This window comes from Gadus macrocephalus, chromosome 5, assembly GCF_031168955.1.
Source record: "Gadus macrocephalus chromosome 5, ASM3116895v1".
Taxonomy (NCBI): domain Eukaryota; kingdom Metazoa; phylum Chordata; class Actinopteri; order Gadiformes; family Gadidae; genus Gadus; species Gadus macrocephalus.
This window is the reverse complement of record NC_082386.1, coordinates 12,809,631-12,825,185: the sequence shown is the minus strand read 5'-3', so window position 1 is coordinate 12,825,185 and position 15,555 is coordinate 12,809,631. Positions and strand designations below refer to the sequence as shown.

Sequence of the window (15,555 nt, the reverse complement as noted above, 5' to 3'; positions counted from 1 at the left end):
CCGCTCAGGAGCGTCATAGTTTTGGGTTATGATGATATTAATGGTAGGATAATATGAGATGCAAATTGTCTTTACTGTAAATGCTTTGGGGAATAACATACAATGTGTTATGAGATATGGAGGAGCATAACACAGACTTGATTTGACAAAAAATATGTTCACTACTAGGCTTATATTAACAGTTTGGTGTAAAAGCCTACAGTTAGTAATGATTAATAAAACATAAAATCGATACATTTGAGGTCGTACAAGGCAGTAAAATAAGTTTGGCTGCCCCCTGCTGGTCAGATTGGGTAGACTACAGGATCACTCAATCACCTGACATTTCGCTCTCTCATTCTCTCCCCTCAATTCAATTCAACTTGATTCAAAGAGGAAATTGTTGGCGTGGTAAACTTACGAGTACATGGCTTAAGCAAGTGTAAAATAAAATGAAAATGTACCAACAATTAATTATATATTTGAATAAAGAAATGTGTTTTTTTACATTGCAACATTGCAATGAAATATACATAAAAATTATGTATATAAAGAAAGATATATATGGTTTTTTTTATAGACAGTAGGCCTATATATAGGGGAGAGTGGGGTAAGATGAGCCAATTATTACTCATGTTGTCTTCTAGGCAAGGACAATTTTCTTTTCTTTTTTAAAGTTGTGTTGTGGCTCAACTTGCCCAAGCTCGGGGGTAAGTAGAGCCATCTGGGGGTGAATTGACATATTTACTTTTTCAAGTTGAATGCCTTTTCCTTTTCCAAATAGTTTTATTTATTCGCTCAAGGGTAACTTCAAACAATATAAAATCTATAAATATTTCCGTAATTTGCCACTGCTCTGATGGATTTTAACCCTTGACATCAGCGGCTGCTCTCTCCGTCTCCTTTCTCTCTCTTTCTTGGCATGATAGCTTTTCGATTGTTTTTTTTGTAAATATGATAAACCAAATCGTTTGTCTAATACTACATTGAAATACCAGTTTATACTTTTAGAGACTTAACTTAAAGGCACCCAGTGCAACTTTCGAGGCTTAAAAATAAACATTCAATTTCTAGTCTTTTTTACGTAAGTTTCAATAACTCCATACCATTACATACCGACATTTAAGCAGCAAAGATGAGACGTCGTTGTGTGGTGAGAACTGATACAAAATCGATAACAACAACAATGCCGCCATTTTCTTTATTTTTTGTAACCTACAATAAATAAAGCAGGCTTCCAGTCAATGGAAAAATGGCTTCTCCCCACCGGCGATTGTTGTTGTTTACGATTTTCTATCAGTTCTCACCACACAACGACGTCTCATCTTTGCTCCTTGAATGTCGATATGTAATGGTATGGAGTTATTGAAACTTACTACGTGTAAAAAAGACTAGAAATTGAATGTTTATTTTTCATTGAATGTTTACATAAAGTTGCACTGGGTGCCTTTAACTTCAGTGCATGGTGGGGTAAGTTGAACAACTGGCTCAACTTACCCCACAGCATGTGGTTCACTTTGCCCCAGAGCCACCATTTTGGAAAAAACTGCCTAGTTTAACAATTAAGGCAAATTTGTAGCTGCATTTTTCCCATAGTTTTATGCCTTGACAAATTCCCAATATGGATGATATATAGTTTTACGCATGGATACATTTCGTTTGACATAGCAGTCATTATACCTGATATGTTAAAAACTTCGTTTGAAAAGCAGTTTCTTGTGAAGAAAAAACATACTTGAAGCTTTACCATGTGCTTCTCTCCATCATAGCCAGAAATAAACGATGGGTGATTCCTTAATTGATGGTCAAATGACAACAAATGTGTACAGTTGCCTGAATAGAGGGGGGGGGGGGGAGTCAACTAACCCACTGGCTTATTTTACCCCACTCTCCCCTATATATATATATATATTAGATTTCTTTATCAGAAGGGACAGCGCACATTAATAACATGAGCACCAAAGTTAAACTTTTCTGGAACTCATATACTATGTTTACTTGTTGGGAAAACACCATAATATGTCTCCTTTAAAATAAAATAGGAATGTTAAGTGACAATTGGAAAAATTCTGCTAAATTCATTTTTACATACACACAAACACAAAAGAGAGAGAGAAAGAGACAAAAATACAGAGAGAAAAAAAGAAAGAATTGGCAGCAGTCAGTGGAAGTTCAGGCACTTCGCGAAAGTTTTTCTGTGTGTGTAGATGACCGCAGGATACGCCCCCAGAGGGCGTGCCCCCCGTAGGGGGCGTGTCCGGTAGGAGGTGAGGCAGACCAGCAGCAACAGATCACTCCTACCACCAATCGACTCCCCAACTCTCATATGAGCGGCAGTTGACGCGTCTCCCCCGGCGTGGTTCCCCGTGTGTTGCTGAGCTTCTCCCCGGGCCATCATGCCCGTCCTGGGCAGCCCATTATGTGCCGCCGCCCTGCTGGCTTTCGTGGTTAGCTCCGTGTCGGTGTCGCTCCTCATCAGGAGTTTACAGCTGGGGGCGAATAAAGGAAACGTGACCAAGGGAACCGCGGAGGACCAGGATCTCAACTGGCGACGGAGTGCGCTGCTGCATCAACTCAATGAGAGACGCAAGGAGATTATTCCATTGCTTTCGGCTCGCGGCAGTGAGAAGAAAATGTTGGCGGAATCTCGGTATTTCCCCAGCAGCATCAGTCCTTCAGCGCAATGTTTGACTACAATCTGTGGAACGAGATCACGGATGGATCTAGACGAATGCTCATGGATGAGATGGATTGTGATTCCCTGGTCGGCGTGCAAACCGGGAACGTCCTGGGCTCCGGATACACGAAGCTGGTTCTCAAAGTAGTTCTGCGCGAAGACCAACCGGTGGCGTTAAAGTTCGTCAACGAGCAGGGGAACGACATGGAGAAGTGTCTGCAGGACTTCGGTGACCCACGGGGGTGCCTCGAACTCGTGGCGTACAAACTTAAAAAAGAAATAGTGCTGCTGCAGAGACTGAAGCACCCAAATATCATCAAGGTAAATCGCAATTATGAAGGTGTGTGTGTGTGTGTGTGTGTGTGTGTGTGTGTGTGTGTGTGTGTGTGTGTGTGTGTGTGTGTGTGTGTGTGTGTGTGTGTGTGTGTGTTCAGTCACTCTCCTCTGCTTGAGCGCTTTGCCCAAACGCGTATAATAACATGTGGGGAAAAAGCCTCATTGCCTCTAGAATCTTTCCATGTAATTCATTTAACTTCATTGACCCTTCCGTGACCCGGTCTCTGGGTAGGGTGCTGTAGGAAGCAGACAACATGCCATCTGACGTTTATTATAATGGAACGTAAATCATATAATGTTAGTTTGTGGTTTTAATCGAGTAGATATGAACTGGATTTTTCCTACATTTAAAATTAAAAAAAATATGGTGGTTTTATTATTTATTTAGGCTCCTTTCCACAACAGTTTGCTAGTGCCTGCTAATGTTATTTAGTAACTGTTAAAGGTCTCATTATGCCTAGGTTAGAGGAACATTTCTCCCGTCATGTCTTTTCAATTTGTGTGCATTCTGCCGTGACTAACTGGCCATTCCCTCCCTCCTCCCCCCCCCCCCCCCACGCACACACACACACACACACAGCTTAGAGGACACTGTATGGAGGAACCAGGACAAGGATTAGAGAGAGACGGAGGAGGAGGAGGAGGAGGAGGAAGAGTCACTGCCATCCTGGAGCAAGGCTATCCCCTCCAGATGATCCAGCTGCTGCAAAGCCCCTGGGAGGAGCGCTTCAGGGTACGACCACCTCTCTCTCTCTCTCTCTCTCTCTCTCTCTCTCTCTCTCTCTCTCTCTCTCTCTCTCTCTCTCTCTCTCTCTCTCTCTCTCTCTCTCTCTCGTATGTGTGTGTTCTTCCCCGCACTTGTAGAAAGGCTTTCATTAGAATGGAAAATCTGTCCTCCCTCTCTCTCTCTCTCTCCTGCTCCTCACACATGCTCCTCCGTGCAGCGTTGGAGGGGGCATAGCGGGAGGGGCTGCTGCAGGGTATTAGTGACATGAGGGGGGGGGGCGTGGACATCCGAACCCTGGTGTGGTCTTGACATCTGTCCTGGTGGCGTCGGATCAGACGGCTGTTGGAAACGATGAGAAGACCCCAACTGCAGGCTAACAATCCTCTCTTGCGTGTAAATCCAGAATGCCCATCTCTTCCTTCTCTCCGTGTGTGTGTGTGTGTGTGTGTGTGTGTGTGTGTGTGTTAGGACGACGTGTGTTTCCCCCTGTCTCTGTGCAGACCATAATGTCACCAACACGGTTTAGTTCTGCCATCTATCGGCGGTCTGCGGCGTCATCTCACAAAACGGTGACATTCCACCAGGATCGGTTTCTGCCCGTCGGTCTCTTTGAGCCCGCCTGTGTCTGTGGCGCAGGCCTAATCCACCGGTGTATGGTTTCACCCACCTCTGTTTTTACAGCGCTACCGACGCTTAGCCTGCCTGCTCCAAGCCTGACCTCATCCTTCCCTGCTATGTTTGTAGCAACGTTACTCTGTTTAGTTCTCTCATTCAGTTTGAGGCCTTTTATAGATATTGAGCTCTTTGACGTTTGTTTTGTTGGGGTTCGTTGTTGTCATGAGAACTCATTTTGATTGGCTGCAAACATGTCCAAATGGACGGGCGTTATAACTGATCATTTGAGTCATATGTCATCAGATCTCCAATATGGAATGAAAACTATTTAGTAATCTGAGCTCTCGATCGGCCTCTGATGCGGTCCATGACGTGTGTTTTTAAAATGGAGGAAAACATTTATGGTTCTTGACTCCTGCTGAAGAACCCTGAGAGTATTTCCTCGCTCTCTCCCTCTTCCATGTTGGCTCCCTCCTTCCTCCATGTTGGCTCCCTCCCTCCTCCATGTTGGCTCTCTCCCTCCTCCATGTTGGCTCTCTCGCTCCTCCATGTTGGCTCCCTCCCTCCTCCATGTTGGCTCTCTCGCTCCTCCATGTTGGCTCTCTCGCTCCTCCATGTTGGCTCCCTCCCTCCCTCCATGTTGGCTCTCTCCCTCCATGTTGGCTCCCTCCCTCCTCCATGTTGGCTCTCTCCCTCCATGTTGGCGCGGCGGACTAAGTGTTCCTCCCGTGTCATCCTCAGGTGTGCCTGGGCCTGGTGCGCCTGCTCCACTTCCTGTCCCGCTCGCCTCTGGGCTCGGTGGGGCTGCTTGACTTCCAGCCGCGTCAGTTCGTCCTGGTGTCCGGCGAGCTGAAGCTCACGGACCTGGACGACGCCAGCGTGGAGGAGACCCCCTGCCGCTCGGACCGCGACTGCCTGCTGCAGTTCCCCCACAGGAACTTCACGCTGCCCTGCTCGGCGGCCGGGCTCTGCCGGGATCTCAACCAGAAGAGGAACCTCTACAACGCCTACCGGTAAAGAATAACGAGAAGAGCGATAAAAGGGGGTGTAAACACGTGTAGCCCTGACATCAAACGGGTTGCCGGTAGTTAAACACAGACGGGCTGCGGGGAGGGAAGCGGGCCGCGGTGATGGATGGGTTTTGACACGTGAATTAGTGGTTTCAACAGGAAAACTGGCTTTTCTTCGCCCCTCTTTTATTTTAAAATGCTTTGCGCTGATATTTTGACAGGTTTACGGCATTTACAGCCGGTTGTCAGAGGCAAGTCATGTTCCGTGTGAAGGGACGCGATTTGGCTTGTCGGTCGGTCTGTCTGAATGAGTTGTGTTTTCTTTCTTTTTTTCCTCTGGCCCCCAGGTATTTCTTCACCTACCTCCTGCCTCACCAGGCCCCGCCCGGCCTCACACACCTGGTGGACCACATCATGAACTCCACAGGTGAGCCCGAGCAGAGGGAGAGACGCCGTAACACGAGGGATCTCTGACGATCCCCACATCAGAAAGCGGATCAGCTCATTATCCGCTCGTGTGTTGACACGCCCGCCGGGTCTGTCTGAGTGTTATTAGGGCGAGCGGCCAATGACGGCCTAATGAGGCTCCTTCTGTATTCCTCTAAGCTTGCGGTGGGAGGATGTGCTGCTGGTGATGAGCGGGGGGGGGGGGGGGCAGGCGTTGATTTGAAGCGGGATATGTTGCATTAACGCCTGAATTGCGGATTATGGAAAATGGAGGCTGCCGAAACAAAGTCCTGCGCATGTGGCTTTAGGTTTAATCTTGTGTGTCGTGTGTTAGTGTGTGTGTGAGATCTGCCGAGGCACTGACCACTGTGTGTGTGTGTGTGTGTGTGTGTGTGTGTGTAGGGGAGCTGAGAGCTGACATCAACCAGACACTGGGCTCCTTTGAAGAGATTCTCCTGCTCTACAAGTCTGGCCTGCACCTGGACAACCTGCCACCATCAATAATCAGAGGTAGGAGTTCATGATCTCTCTCGGTGTGTGTGTGTGTGTGTCTCAATCTCTGTGTTTGTGTGTTTTCTGTGTGTGGGTGTTTGTGTGCCTGTCTCTCTGTCTCTCTCTCTCGCTCCCCCCCCCCCCCCCCTTTGTTTCTGCTAGACGTCTTCCTTCTCTTTTTCTTTCTTTGGCTTTCTTGAAGCATGAGCAGCTGAACATTCTTTCATTTTCTTTTTTCTCCTTGCTAGCAGAACGAAGGGAGTGGACGCCATCTTTCCACTCATATTCTTTTCCTTTCCCAAATGACCACTCGTATGCGGAGGGCATGATTCTGCCGTCCGGTCTATTTTGACACGTTTATTGAGCCTCAGGAATGGCCGTGCAGTAGAGCAGACCCGGAGACTTCCTGTGAGGTCATCACATGCGTCGCTGTGTTTAACCGATTCTCACTAGAAGCTCACAGCCTCGCAGATCCCCCCCCCCCCCCCCCCCCCCCCAGATTGACGGGAAAGGATTGCGTTATTATTTTTATGAGAACACGCCGGTATTCTCGCCTCGCCTCAGATCCTTTTCTTGCGCTGCTCCCTTTTCTCCGTGGCCCGGGCAGGAATCCCCTCCCCCCTCCCCCCTCCCCCCTCCCCCCTCCCCTGTTCCCCTCTGCCTCGTATGAATTATTAATAACAGAGCCGCTGGGCCCCTGCCAGGAGCACAAGTTTCCAGGCCCCAGATGCGCGTGTGTTTGCCTAGCAGCACTTTGTGAGTTTAATCACACCCTCTGGTGAGGGGGGGCGACTGCTCGGGCTGGCGGTACGGAGGAATGTTTAACCTTAACAAGGAGCTGCAATGTGCCACGCTGCTCTACGTCGGCGGAGACGCAGGAGAAGTCGAATCCAACGATTCGCGGTTCAGCGAGCGCTAACAGGCCTGTGTCGTCAACCCCCCCCCTTTAGCGGGGTTGTTGGTATCCATAGCGGCTCCCTGGTGTAGTATCTGTAGCATCACGGTCTATATTTACCGCCGAGCTTTAGATTTAGACATGGCTGGGAAACCGTAGCAGGCTAATGGAGATCTCGTTTCCTCCCCCCGGCAAGACTGAGGAGCTCTGAGTTAACAACGCCAAGCGGAGTTGGAGAAAGTACCAGTGTTGATCTAGCAGAAAAAGAAAAAAAAATGGAAATCAGTCCCGAATGGAGCACAGATAGAGGGGAATGATCCTCAGGAAATCGAACGCAGACTTTTGTTGTTATGCATTTCATTGGATTAGTAGCCATGTGGTGTGCAAGCAGTGTTGAAGTTATGGTTGGCTGTCTGTGTGTTGAAGGTGAGCCGCGTGTTACTGGGGAAAGAACAGCCCTGTTTTGCCGGCAGAGTTGTTCAGCTCAGTTCATTAGAGATCGTTGACAGCTGTACAGTTCATGTCGGGCAGAGAGACGCTCCGCAAAGAGCGGCTCCCGGCGGGACACTCAGCAGATGTGTGCTGATGTGCATTATTAGCAATACGAGCGGGTTGTGTGTGGCTCTCATGTTGAGGTGGGGGTTTCCTCGAGGTTCTCCTCTCTGTGGCCCCCGGTGTCTCCGACGGCAGCTGGAGCGTGGCTCCCCTCCTAGAACAAATTGACAGAGCTCATTTTGTTCCCGTAACAATGATCTCCTCTGTGCCCTCATAAACAGGCCCTTGTTGGCCCTTTCTCTTTTTTCTCAGCCCGTAAGACGGATACTTATGGATATACTGGGACACGCACGCATAGGCACACACAAGAGCACACACGCACACACATTCAAACACATTCACACACTCATAACCAGGAATGTGCAGGCTTTCTCACCCCTCATGCAGCAGCAGGGCCTCGCGGACTCTGCTGTTCTCTGCGTGTGAGGCGGTCGGTAGTCAGTGAAAGGTGTGGGGGTGTTGGCCTGGTTTACCCGTGCGTGCGTGCTTGTGCTCCGCTCATTTCTCTACTGATGTGTAGCAGATGATTTGGAGGCCAGGGCTGGAAGTAGATGGAATATGACATTTAAATGTATCATTTCAGTTTCCTCTGCTTGTGTGGAACAATGTTGTAAACTAAAAGCTTCATAAATCCATCACAAACAGACATCAAGCTTTTGTCCTCCTGCTTCTCCTTCTCCTCACCCGAGCTCCTGCCAGTCCTGCCCTTTTTGAATGTAGCGTTTAACAGTGGACGTGTCAGTGCTAAAGTATTAACCCCAGAGTGTAACCCCTCGTGTGAGTCCCTGGTGGTGCTAACCCCTCCTCTCCCCCCCTGCTCAGACTACACGGTGATGCGGGGCCTGGCCACCGCCGGGGACGTGGAGTACCGCTGCTGGCCGTCCTTCAGCCCGCGCGGCTGCGTCCTGGCCGTGCACAGCGCCCTGGAGGGCATGGCTCTGTGCAGCGCCCACCCCCAGTGCACCAGCTTCAGCCTGAGCGGGGAGACCACCTGGAGCGGTGGGTTCTGCGGCTCTGTGGCTCGGCTCTGTTGTTGTTCTGTCCTGGATCCGGGTGGTTTGAACTTGTTTTTCTGAATGTGGTTTCTCGATTCAAGTTTATTTTGCAAAAACAAAGTTTTTTTTGCTTTGAGGCCAGACCAATGTTTCCATTTTTTGGTTAACGGTAACTTTTAAATGCTTCCAACGAATTTGGAAAAGTTTGGGTCGTTGTTCTTTAAAAGTTCTGCAGTGTGTTTCTTAGGTTTTGAGTTGCGTGAGAAACAGTTATAAAATCCCTGCTTGGACTCTTGTTAAACTTTAATGTTAAACCTCTTATTGTGTAATCCAGAGACATCCGATGCCCATTGTACTTTATCCAACAGTAACACCTGGAACACCCCTTCAGAGGATTAACCCTGTCCCCCCCCGCCTCTCTCCCGTCTCCAGGTCACCTCTTGGCCTCCTTCAGGAGCGGCTTCAGCCACCTGCTGCCCGACGGCCGGTCGGAGGTGTACCTGAGGAGAGCCAAGGCTTCTGAACCGTCAGGGGTCTGATACCACGGCCCCCCCCCCCCCAGACCCCTTTTTATCAGGAGCCCCCCGGTGTTTATCATAACGGACCATGAAGAGGAGGAGGTGGAGCCGCAGGGGGCCTGGGCCCTGGGGGGGGGGGGGGGGCACGGAGCAGAGATAGAAATGCTAACGCATGCTGATATCACCTCAGGGCATGCGGACCAGTCATGCACCACTTCTCCCTGACCCCACCGCCGCCACCACCCCCAGCACCACCACCACCACCCGCCTCCCAGTCCTGTTAATGGAGCTTAATGACTACAGGAAGGACCTGGTTGTGTGGGGTCACGGCTGGGGTTGGCTGGTGGAGACGGAGGGGGATGGGTGGAGGGTGAGGCAGGAGAACCTGATGTATGTGCAGCTCTTCTGCTCGGGTCTCGATGTGTCGGCCAGCTCACGGACTCTTGAGACGACCGTTTTAGGGGTTCCCTTCAGGTGCCTCGCAGGAGAGCAGCGGCCGCCTGCTGCCGGGGGTCTCCAGCTCGTCTGTCAGTGGCGTCTGCTGGTTCTTAGAGAGGCGGGCCCCTGTAGTAACGGCCGGGAAGCAACTAAACCAAACAATAAGGACCTGAACCGGGGTCCCGGGAGCGGCAGGCGGAGCGGGTTCGTATGGTAACACTCTGATGTTAAACGGCAGTTTTCCGCTCCTTACTCGGTTTACCGGCGTTGAACTGGGCTGAGTCACCAAAGAAACGTTTCTACGGAAACTATGATTTATACCATTCCTGAAATATGTTCTTACTTCTTGCTACTATTTTCCGATTTTGTCTTTCACAAATATTTATGACGGCTTTTTTTATGCATTTTCCGTGCATTTTAGTAATTGAGCACCTTGTGGGTGTAACTGTTGTTTTCAGTGAAAAATGATGCGCTTAATAGATTTTTTTTATAAACATAAATCATTGCTTTTGTTTTTACATTGTGTAATTTTTTTTATCATTGTATAAATTGATCATTATATTCCTTTGGTCTTCTTGATTTATTAGAAATTGTCTGTCGACAATAAATTCTGATCCATGACCTGAGTAACTGGAGTAACTACATAAAAAAACTGGATAAAATCGAGGGTGTGACGATTGAGATAAGACCGATTTAATTGAATTGGTAAATGATTCAATTGTGGTGTTTGTGTGTGTGTCCCTCCCCTGTTGTGTTTCCTTATCCCATCCATTACCCCCCCGACCCTCAATGCTCCATAGAGTTGATCCAATACCACAGAATGCATTCAAATGGACCCTCATGCTGAGCTAATTATGAGCCTTAATTAATCCATGTAAATGAGCCATACCTACTGTCCCTTTCACATGCAGGAGAGTGTGGGGCATTAGGGCACACAATGGCAACCGGGCCACAATAGGGGCTAAGTCTTCCGTTAGCACACGAATGGGGCCGCCATCTGTGCTTGCTGAGTAACCTGGTGGGCGGAGCTCAGGGCGGGCCTCAGGTGTCCTGCTGGCCGGGGGCCGCAGTCACCAGGTTTGGAGGCTTTGTGAGAAAAGTTCTGCTTCAGAATAACATTCAACACGACAGTCGATTTTAAAAGGTCAGTGGTGCTGGAGGTGTTGGATTAAATAACAGGGAGTCGTAAAACAAGGTGATCAACCCAGCCTGCTTCCACTGCTACGGCCTCTTTGCCCCTGACCTGAACAGGCATGTCGTCGTCGTCGTCGTCCCCCCCCCCCCCCCCCAAAATAACACTTTTACGGCTGGGTCATTGGAGTGGCCCTGGGTCGTCCTTGCATTGCTGTGGCCCCTTGTTGTCTGGGGCAGAGCGGGCTGATGAGAGCCTTATTATAGAGATAAGGGATAAGGACTAAGATAAGATAAGACTCCAAACCCACTAAGTGGACCTGAAAATCCAGTTGAGTGAAAGAGGAGGATGGAATGGCCCTGACGGACAGAGAGTCCTCTCTGAGCAGGAAGGGAGTCTCTACCGCTGTGTCGGAGAGGAACGTAGAACCTGCCTCTGGTTCTCTGGATCAGCTCAGCGCCGGAACATGTTGGGTTCAACGCTCGGAGACGACCAGCGTCCTGGGAAATCAGGTCAAGAAGGCCCATGAGCTCAGACAACCTTCTCTTCTCGTTGAGGAAACGGAATCAAGTCACTTTGCTAAATGTATTTAGTCAAATCCAACATATGGCGTCTACAAAAGTATTAATTTATTTATTCAGAAGTTTATGGAGCAGGGACAAATACATTGTCAATGTTTCATATAAAATACTAAATAGATGCAATGCATCCAGGTTTTTCTCAAGACTAATTTGTAACCCTTGTCCCTGGTTAGGCCTTTACTAAAAGTTACACAAGCAAAGTTAAACACAACATAATTAACTAGTAGTATGGTAGTTTCATAAACGGAATACATAGTATTGCTCAGGAAAACTTGCTCACAACAATAAACGCTATCCTGACTTCAATCTCAACTCCTTTTTAGCCTGAGGAAAAACGGTCTTTAAATCTTGAACGGTTTGTCCGTGCTTTGTTTAAAATGTGTGCTGTTCTTCCTCTTATGTGCAAAAGGCTGAAACAACCCATAATCCTTTGTGTGAAGCTTTGCATACATATTGCTGTGGAAGCAGTTTGCCTCTGCGTGTTTGCGAGCGCTTGATTCTGAGATAAGCTCTAACCAGCATAGAAGTGAACTCCAGAGGACTCTCCCAGTTCTCCCATCGTCCTTTAACTCCCTCTCTCCTGACGCCTGAAATATGAACACAGCTGTCCACCGTCAGCCACTCATCAAGCATTCGTTTCCTTTTGGATCAGAAGTTGTCTTGGGCGTCCAGTCGCCTTTTCCACCGCTCCTCTCTTTACAGCTCCCTGTGTAACTTGTGAAATATATAAAATGGTGTCCTAGCAGATCTAATGAGGACCCCTACAAGGGACCTCTGTCTGGGGGTGCAGGCTGGGGGGGGGGCGAGTCGGAAAGAGTTTTGTTTTTATACCAGAGGCTCTACTTCTTGCTGTCTGTTTTGTCTCTGTCTCCAGTTTCACCCGACTCGCGTTCTGTTTTTTTTTTTTCATTCAAAACCATCTGGAAATAATATCTGTTCATGAAAACAAGCCATCAGCAATTTGAGGGGAGGGACTGTGTGTGTGTATGTGTGTGTGTTGAACTCTTCTGCACACCCACACAGAGTAGTTCCACGTCGGAGCACAATGTCTCGGTTCCTTAAATCCGCTCTGCTTAAGCTCCGTCGCTCCTCCAGACAAATACCTTGAGCATCGGAGGTGACTAAACACTATTTACTGGGTTCTCTTTCTAATCCTCATTGTGCGTCATTCGGGCAAAACTCCAAGGAGCTAGCTCAAAGAGTGCTTAAACCCTCTGGTATGTATGGATTTGAAGTGGTTTTAAAGACAAGTGAAGTTATAGGGTCTCTCGTTGAAGTGCTTCCACAGACAGAGATCTCTTGGCTTTTCTTCAAGGTTCCAGTCGTGCACATCGTTTAAATAACTTCCAAGACTCCAGAGAAGTGCCATGGCCTGACCGTCACGTGATCCTTCTGAAGACTCCTTCAGTGAGTCTGTCTGCCCGTCCGTCTGGAAGCTCCTCCAGGGAGCCATGATGACTTGAGCAGGCCCTGAAGGGGGGACAGTGTGTGGGAGCCAGGGACAGAGATTTCCTCTTTCAGAGGTGTGTTTTGACCCCGTTTTGTCTCCAGCCCTGAAGTTAACCCCCAGTCAAAAGGTTTGTCCTGGCCACTAAAGCGCAGAGCCGTCCTGAAAGGTGCAGCGTTGTATCCGGTGACTTCTACCATGAATACGCTGAATGCTCTCTTCAGCGACTCGAGAGGATTGCTTTACCGCCACGCTACGCTGGTCTCCGGCACGGAGCTCCGGTGGGAGATGAGGACCAGGCCGCCGCCGTGTGGAGACACTACGATTCATGCAGAGATAGGGACGCAGAGCAGATCACAGCGGATTAGAAAACTACAGAGGAAATAGCAAACACACAAAGAGCATGAATAAATATTATCTCTGCCGCATGTTTCAAGCTCTCAGTAATCCGGACCACATGTTGAAGTGGAGTCCCGTGTACATGAGAGACCGGTCCACCATATGTCCTACAGAGCCAGCCCTCCTTTGGTTCTGAGTTCATGTCCTGCTGTCTCCCCCCCCCCCCCCCTCTCCTGCCCTGCAGGACCAGGCCTGGGGTCACCTCCCCCGTCCTCCGCCTCAGACTGCTGTCTGACGCTCCATCCATCACTCCCGCGGCCCTGGGAGCCGGGGTACACGGGGCCCCTCGTGAGGGGCCTGCGCCTGCGTGTGTTTACTGCAGCAGCAGCCCCGTGCTGCCACGGATACATTGTTCCACTCCAGGCAGAGCCAGGCACTCCATCACTGTCGGCCCCCCTCCACTGTCCCCCCCCCCCTCCCACTGTTGCCCCCCCCCCCCCCCCGGCACCCTCCCCTCCATTGTGACCCCCCCCCCTACCACTGTTGCCCCCCCCCCCCCCTCCCACTGTTGTCCCGTCCCCCCCCGTCGCCTCCCCTCCTCTGTCGGCCCCCCCTCCACTCTGAGCTCAGCACAAAACCTCTGCAAGGATCTGTAGAACACACACACATATATATATTTATATATATATATATATATATCCACGCATATAACACAACGCACGCACTCGGGATGAGACCTGAGGGCAGGGCTGTGTGTGTGTGTGTGTGTGTGTGTGTGTGTGTGTGTGTGTGTGTGTGTGTGTGTGTGTGTGTGTGTGTGTGTGTGTGTGTGTGTGTGTGTGTGTGTGTGTGTGTGTGTGTGTGTGTGTGGTCCATATAAGGGGGAACAGAAGAAAGGGAGAAAGAGAAGAAATGTCTTGATGTTTGTCTGGTTCCTACTGAAGCTGAGTCCCAGGCCCGTTGGCGAGGGCCTGAAAGTCCTCAGTCACACCTCGGCCGCAGCGGGGAGCAGCCCTCTGCCTCAAGAGGCCCCTTTGGATTGTGTGTGTGTATGTTTGCGTGTGTTTGTGCATCTGTGTGTGTGTGTGTGTGTGTGTGTGCTGTGTGTGTGTGTGTGTGTATACATGTGTGCGTGCATTTGCATTCGCTTCCATTTACCGTCTTTTCTCTTGCCAAGTCATCGCTTCTAACTTTGCTGCGTGTTTGTTGCCAGTTAACCTTTTTCTGGGTAACATCCAGCCATTTAAAACGTCTCGGAGTCAGAGCCCCAACATGGCGACGTGTAGATTCCCTAATCCCTTACCCTCCCAGTACAGTACATCCCCACCACGCGCTCTCCTGCAGAGCCTCATCGATGCACATCTCCCTGTTTGCTAATGTGATGGTTGTTGTTTATCTTCTCACCTCGGAGACACAAAGCCGGTGGTTTGAAGTGCGTGGTGGGGCCGTTAAACCAGGAGGGGGAGAGCTGTGAAACGCCCGTCCTCCACTGCTCTCAATTAGGGCGCTGCCCACACGGCAGTAAAACAGTTAGTGGAATGATTTTGTGGCCGTTAGATTTAACACTATTAAGAGTTCATTAGCTGCCACACTTCCAGAGGCTGCTGCTGCTGCAGCCGAGGCGTTAGCATAGAGCTAGTAAAGTGTAGAGCTAGTAACACAGAGCTGTATCCATCAAGGCCTTCATATCCACCGCGATGGATGGATGACCCACGGTGAACAGGGCTCCTCGGAGGGGCGGGACGTGGCGTGTGGATGTGAGCGGACCGCTGAGGCCTGTTGGTAACTAAGAGGTTAAGTATATATCATGTGATGCAGCCAAACCACCTACCCCCGGCATGGTGGTGGAGTTCCCAGTGAGACTAAACACGGCCTGTTTGAAGCCGGGCCCAGTTGAAGCTCAGTGGGGTGAGACTAAACACGGCCTGTTTGAAGCCGGGCCCAGTTGAAGCTCAGTGGGGCATCGCAGACCACATCATTAGGGAGGCCAAGCCATTTTATTCCTTTGGCATGGTGCATTGAGCCTGCGACCGACGGGCAACAGCAGCAGCAGCAGCAGGGGAATCAATGGACGGACCCAATGCCGGGCGGAACAACTCGTTTTACACGACTTCACCGGCCAATGAGGCATCGTCTGGGTCTGGTTTGGAGTGTCTGGAGCTTCTACCCTCCGCCGGGGGAAACGGGACGCGGAGAAATAAGGGTGGAAAAGGAGAGGTCGATGCTGCAGATTCTATAGGCTGGAAAGAGAGAGAGAGAGGGGAGAGAGAGAGGCAGAGAAGGGGACAGAGAGAGAGAGAGAGAGAGAGAGAGAGAGAGAGAGAGAGAGAGAGAGAGAGAGAGAGAGAGAGAGAGAGAGAGAGAGAGGAGAG

At 49.8% G+C, this 15,555-nt stretch overlaps 1 protein-coding gene across 1 annotated transcript; it reads left to right on the top strand.

The window, feature by feature from the left end:
- Positions 1 to 2,261: 2,261 nt before the first annotated feature.
- On the top strand, positions 2,262 to 10,245 carry pkdccb (protein kinase domain containing, cytoplasmic b). Its single transcript, XM_060052449.1, is given in 8 exon segments — positions 2,262 to 2,636; positions 2,639 to 2,977; positions 3,573 to 3,725; positions 5,076 to 5,347; positions 5,692 to 5,771; positions 6,194 to 6,301; positions 8,556 to 8,732; positions 9,161 to 10,245. Coding segments are annotated over 8 exon segments (1,497 nt in total). The 5' UTR covers positions 2,262 to 2,375; the 3' UTR covers positions 9,268 to 10,245.
- Positions 10,246 to 15,555: the final 5,310 nt, after the last annotated feature.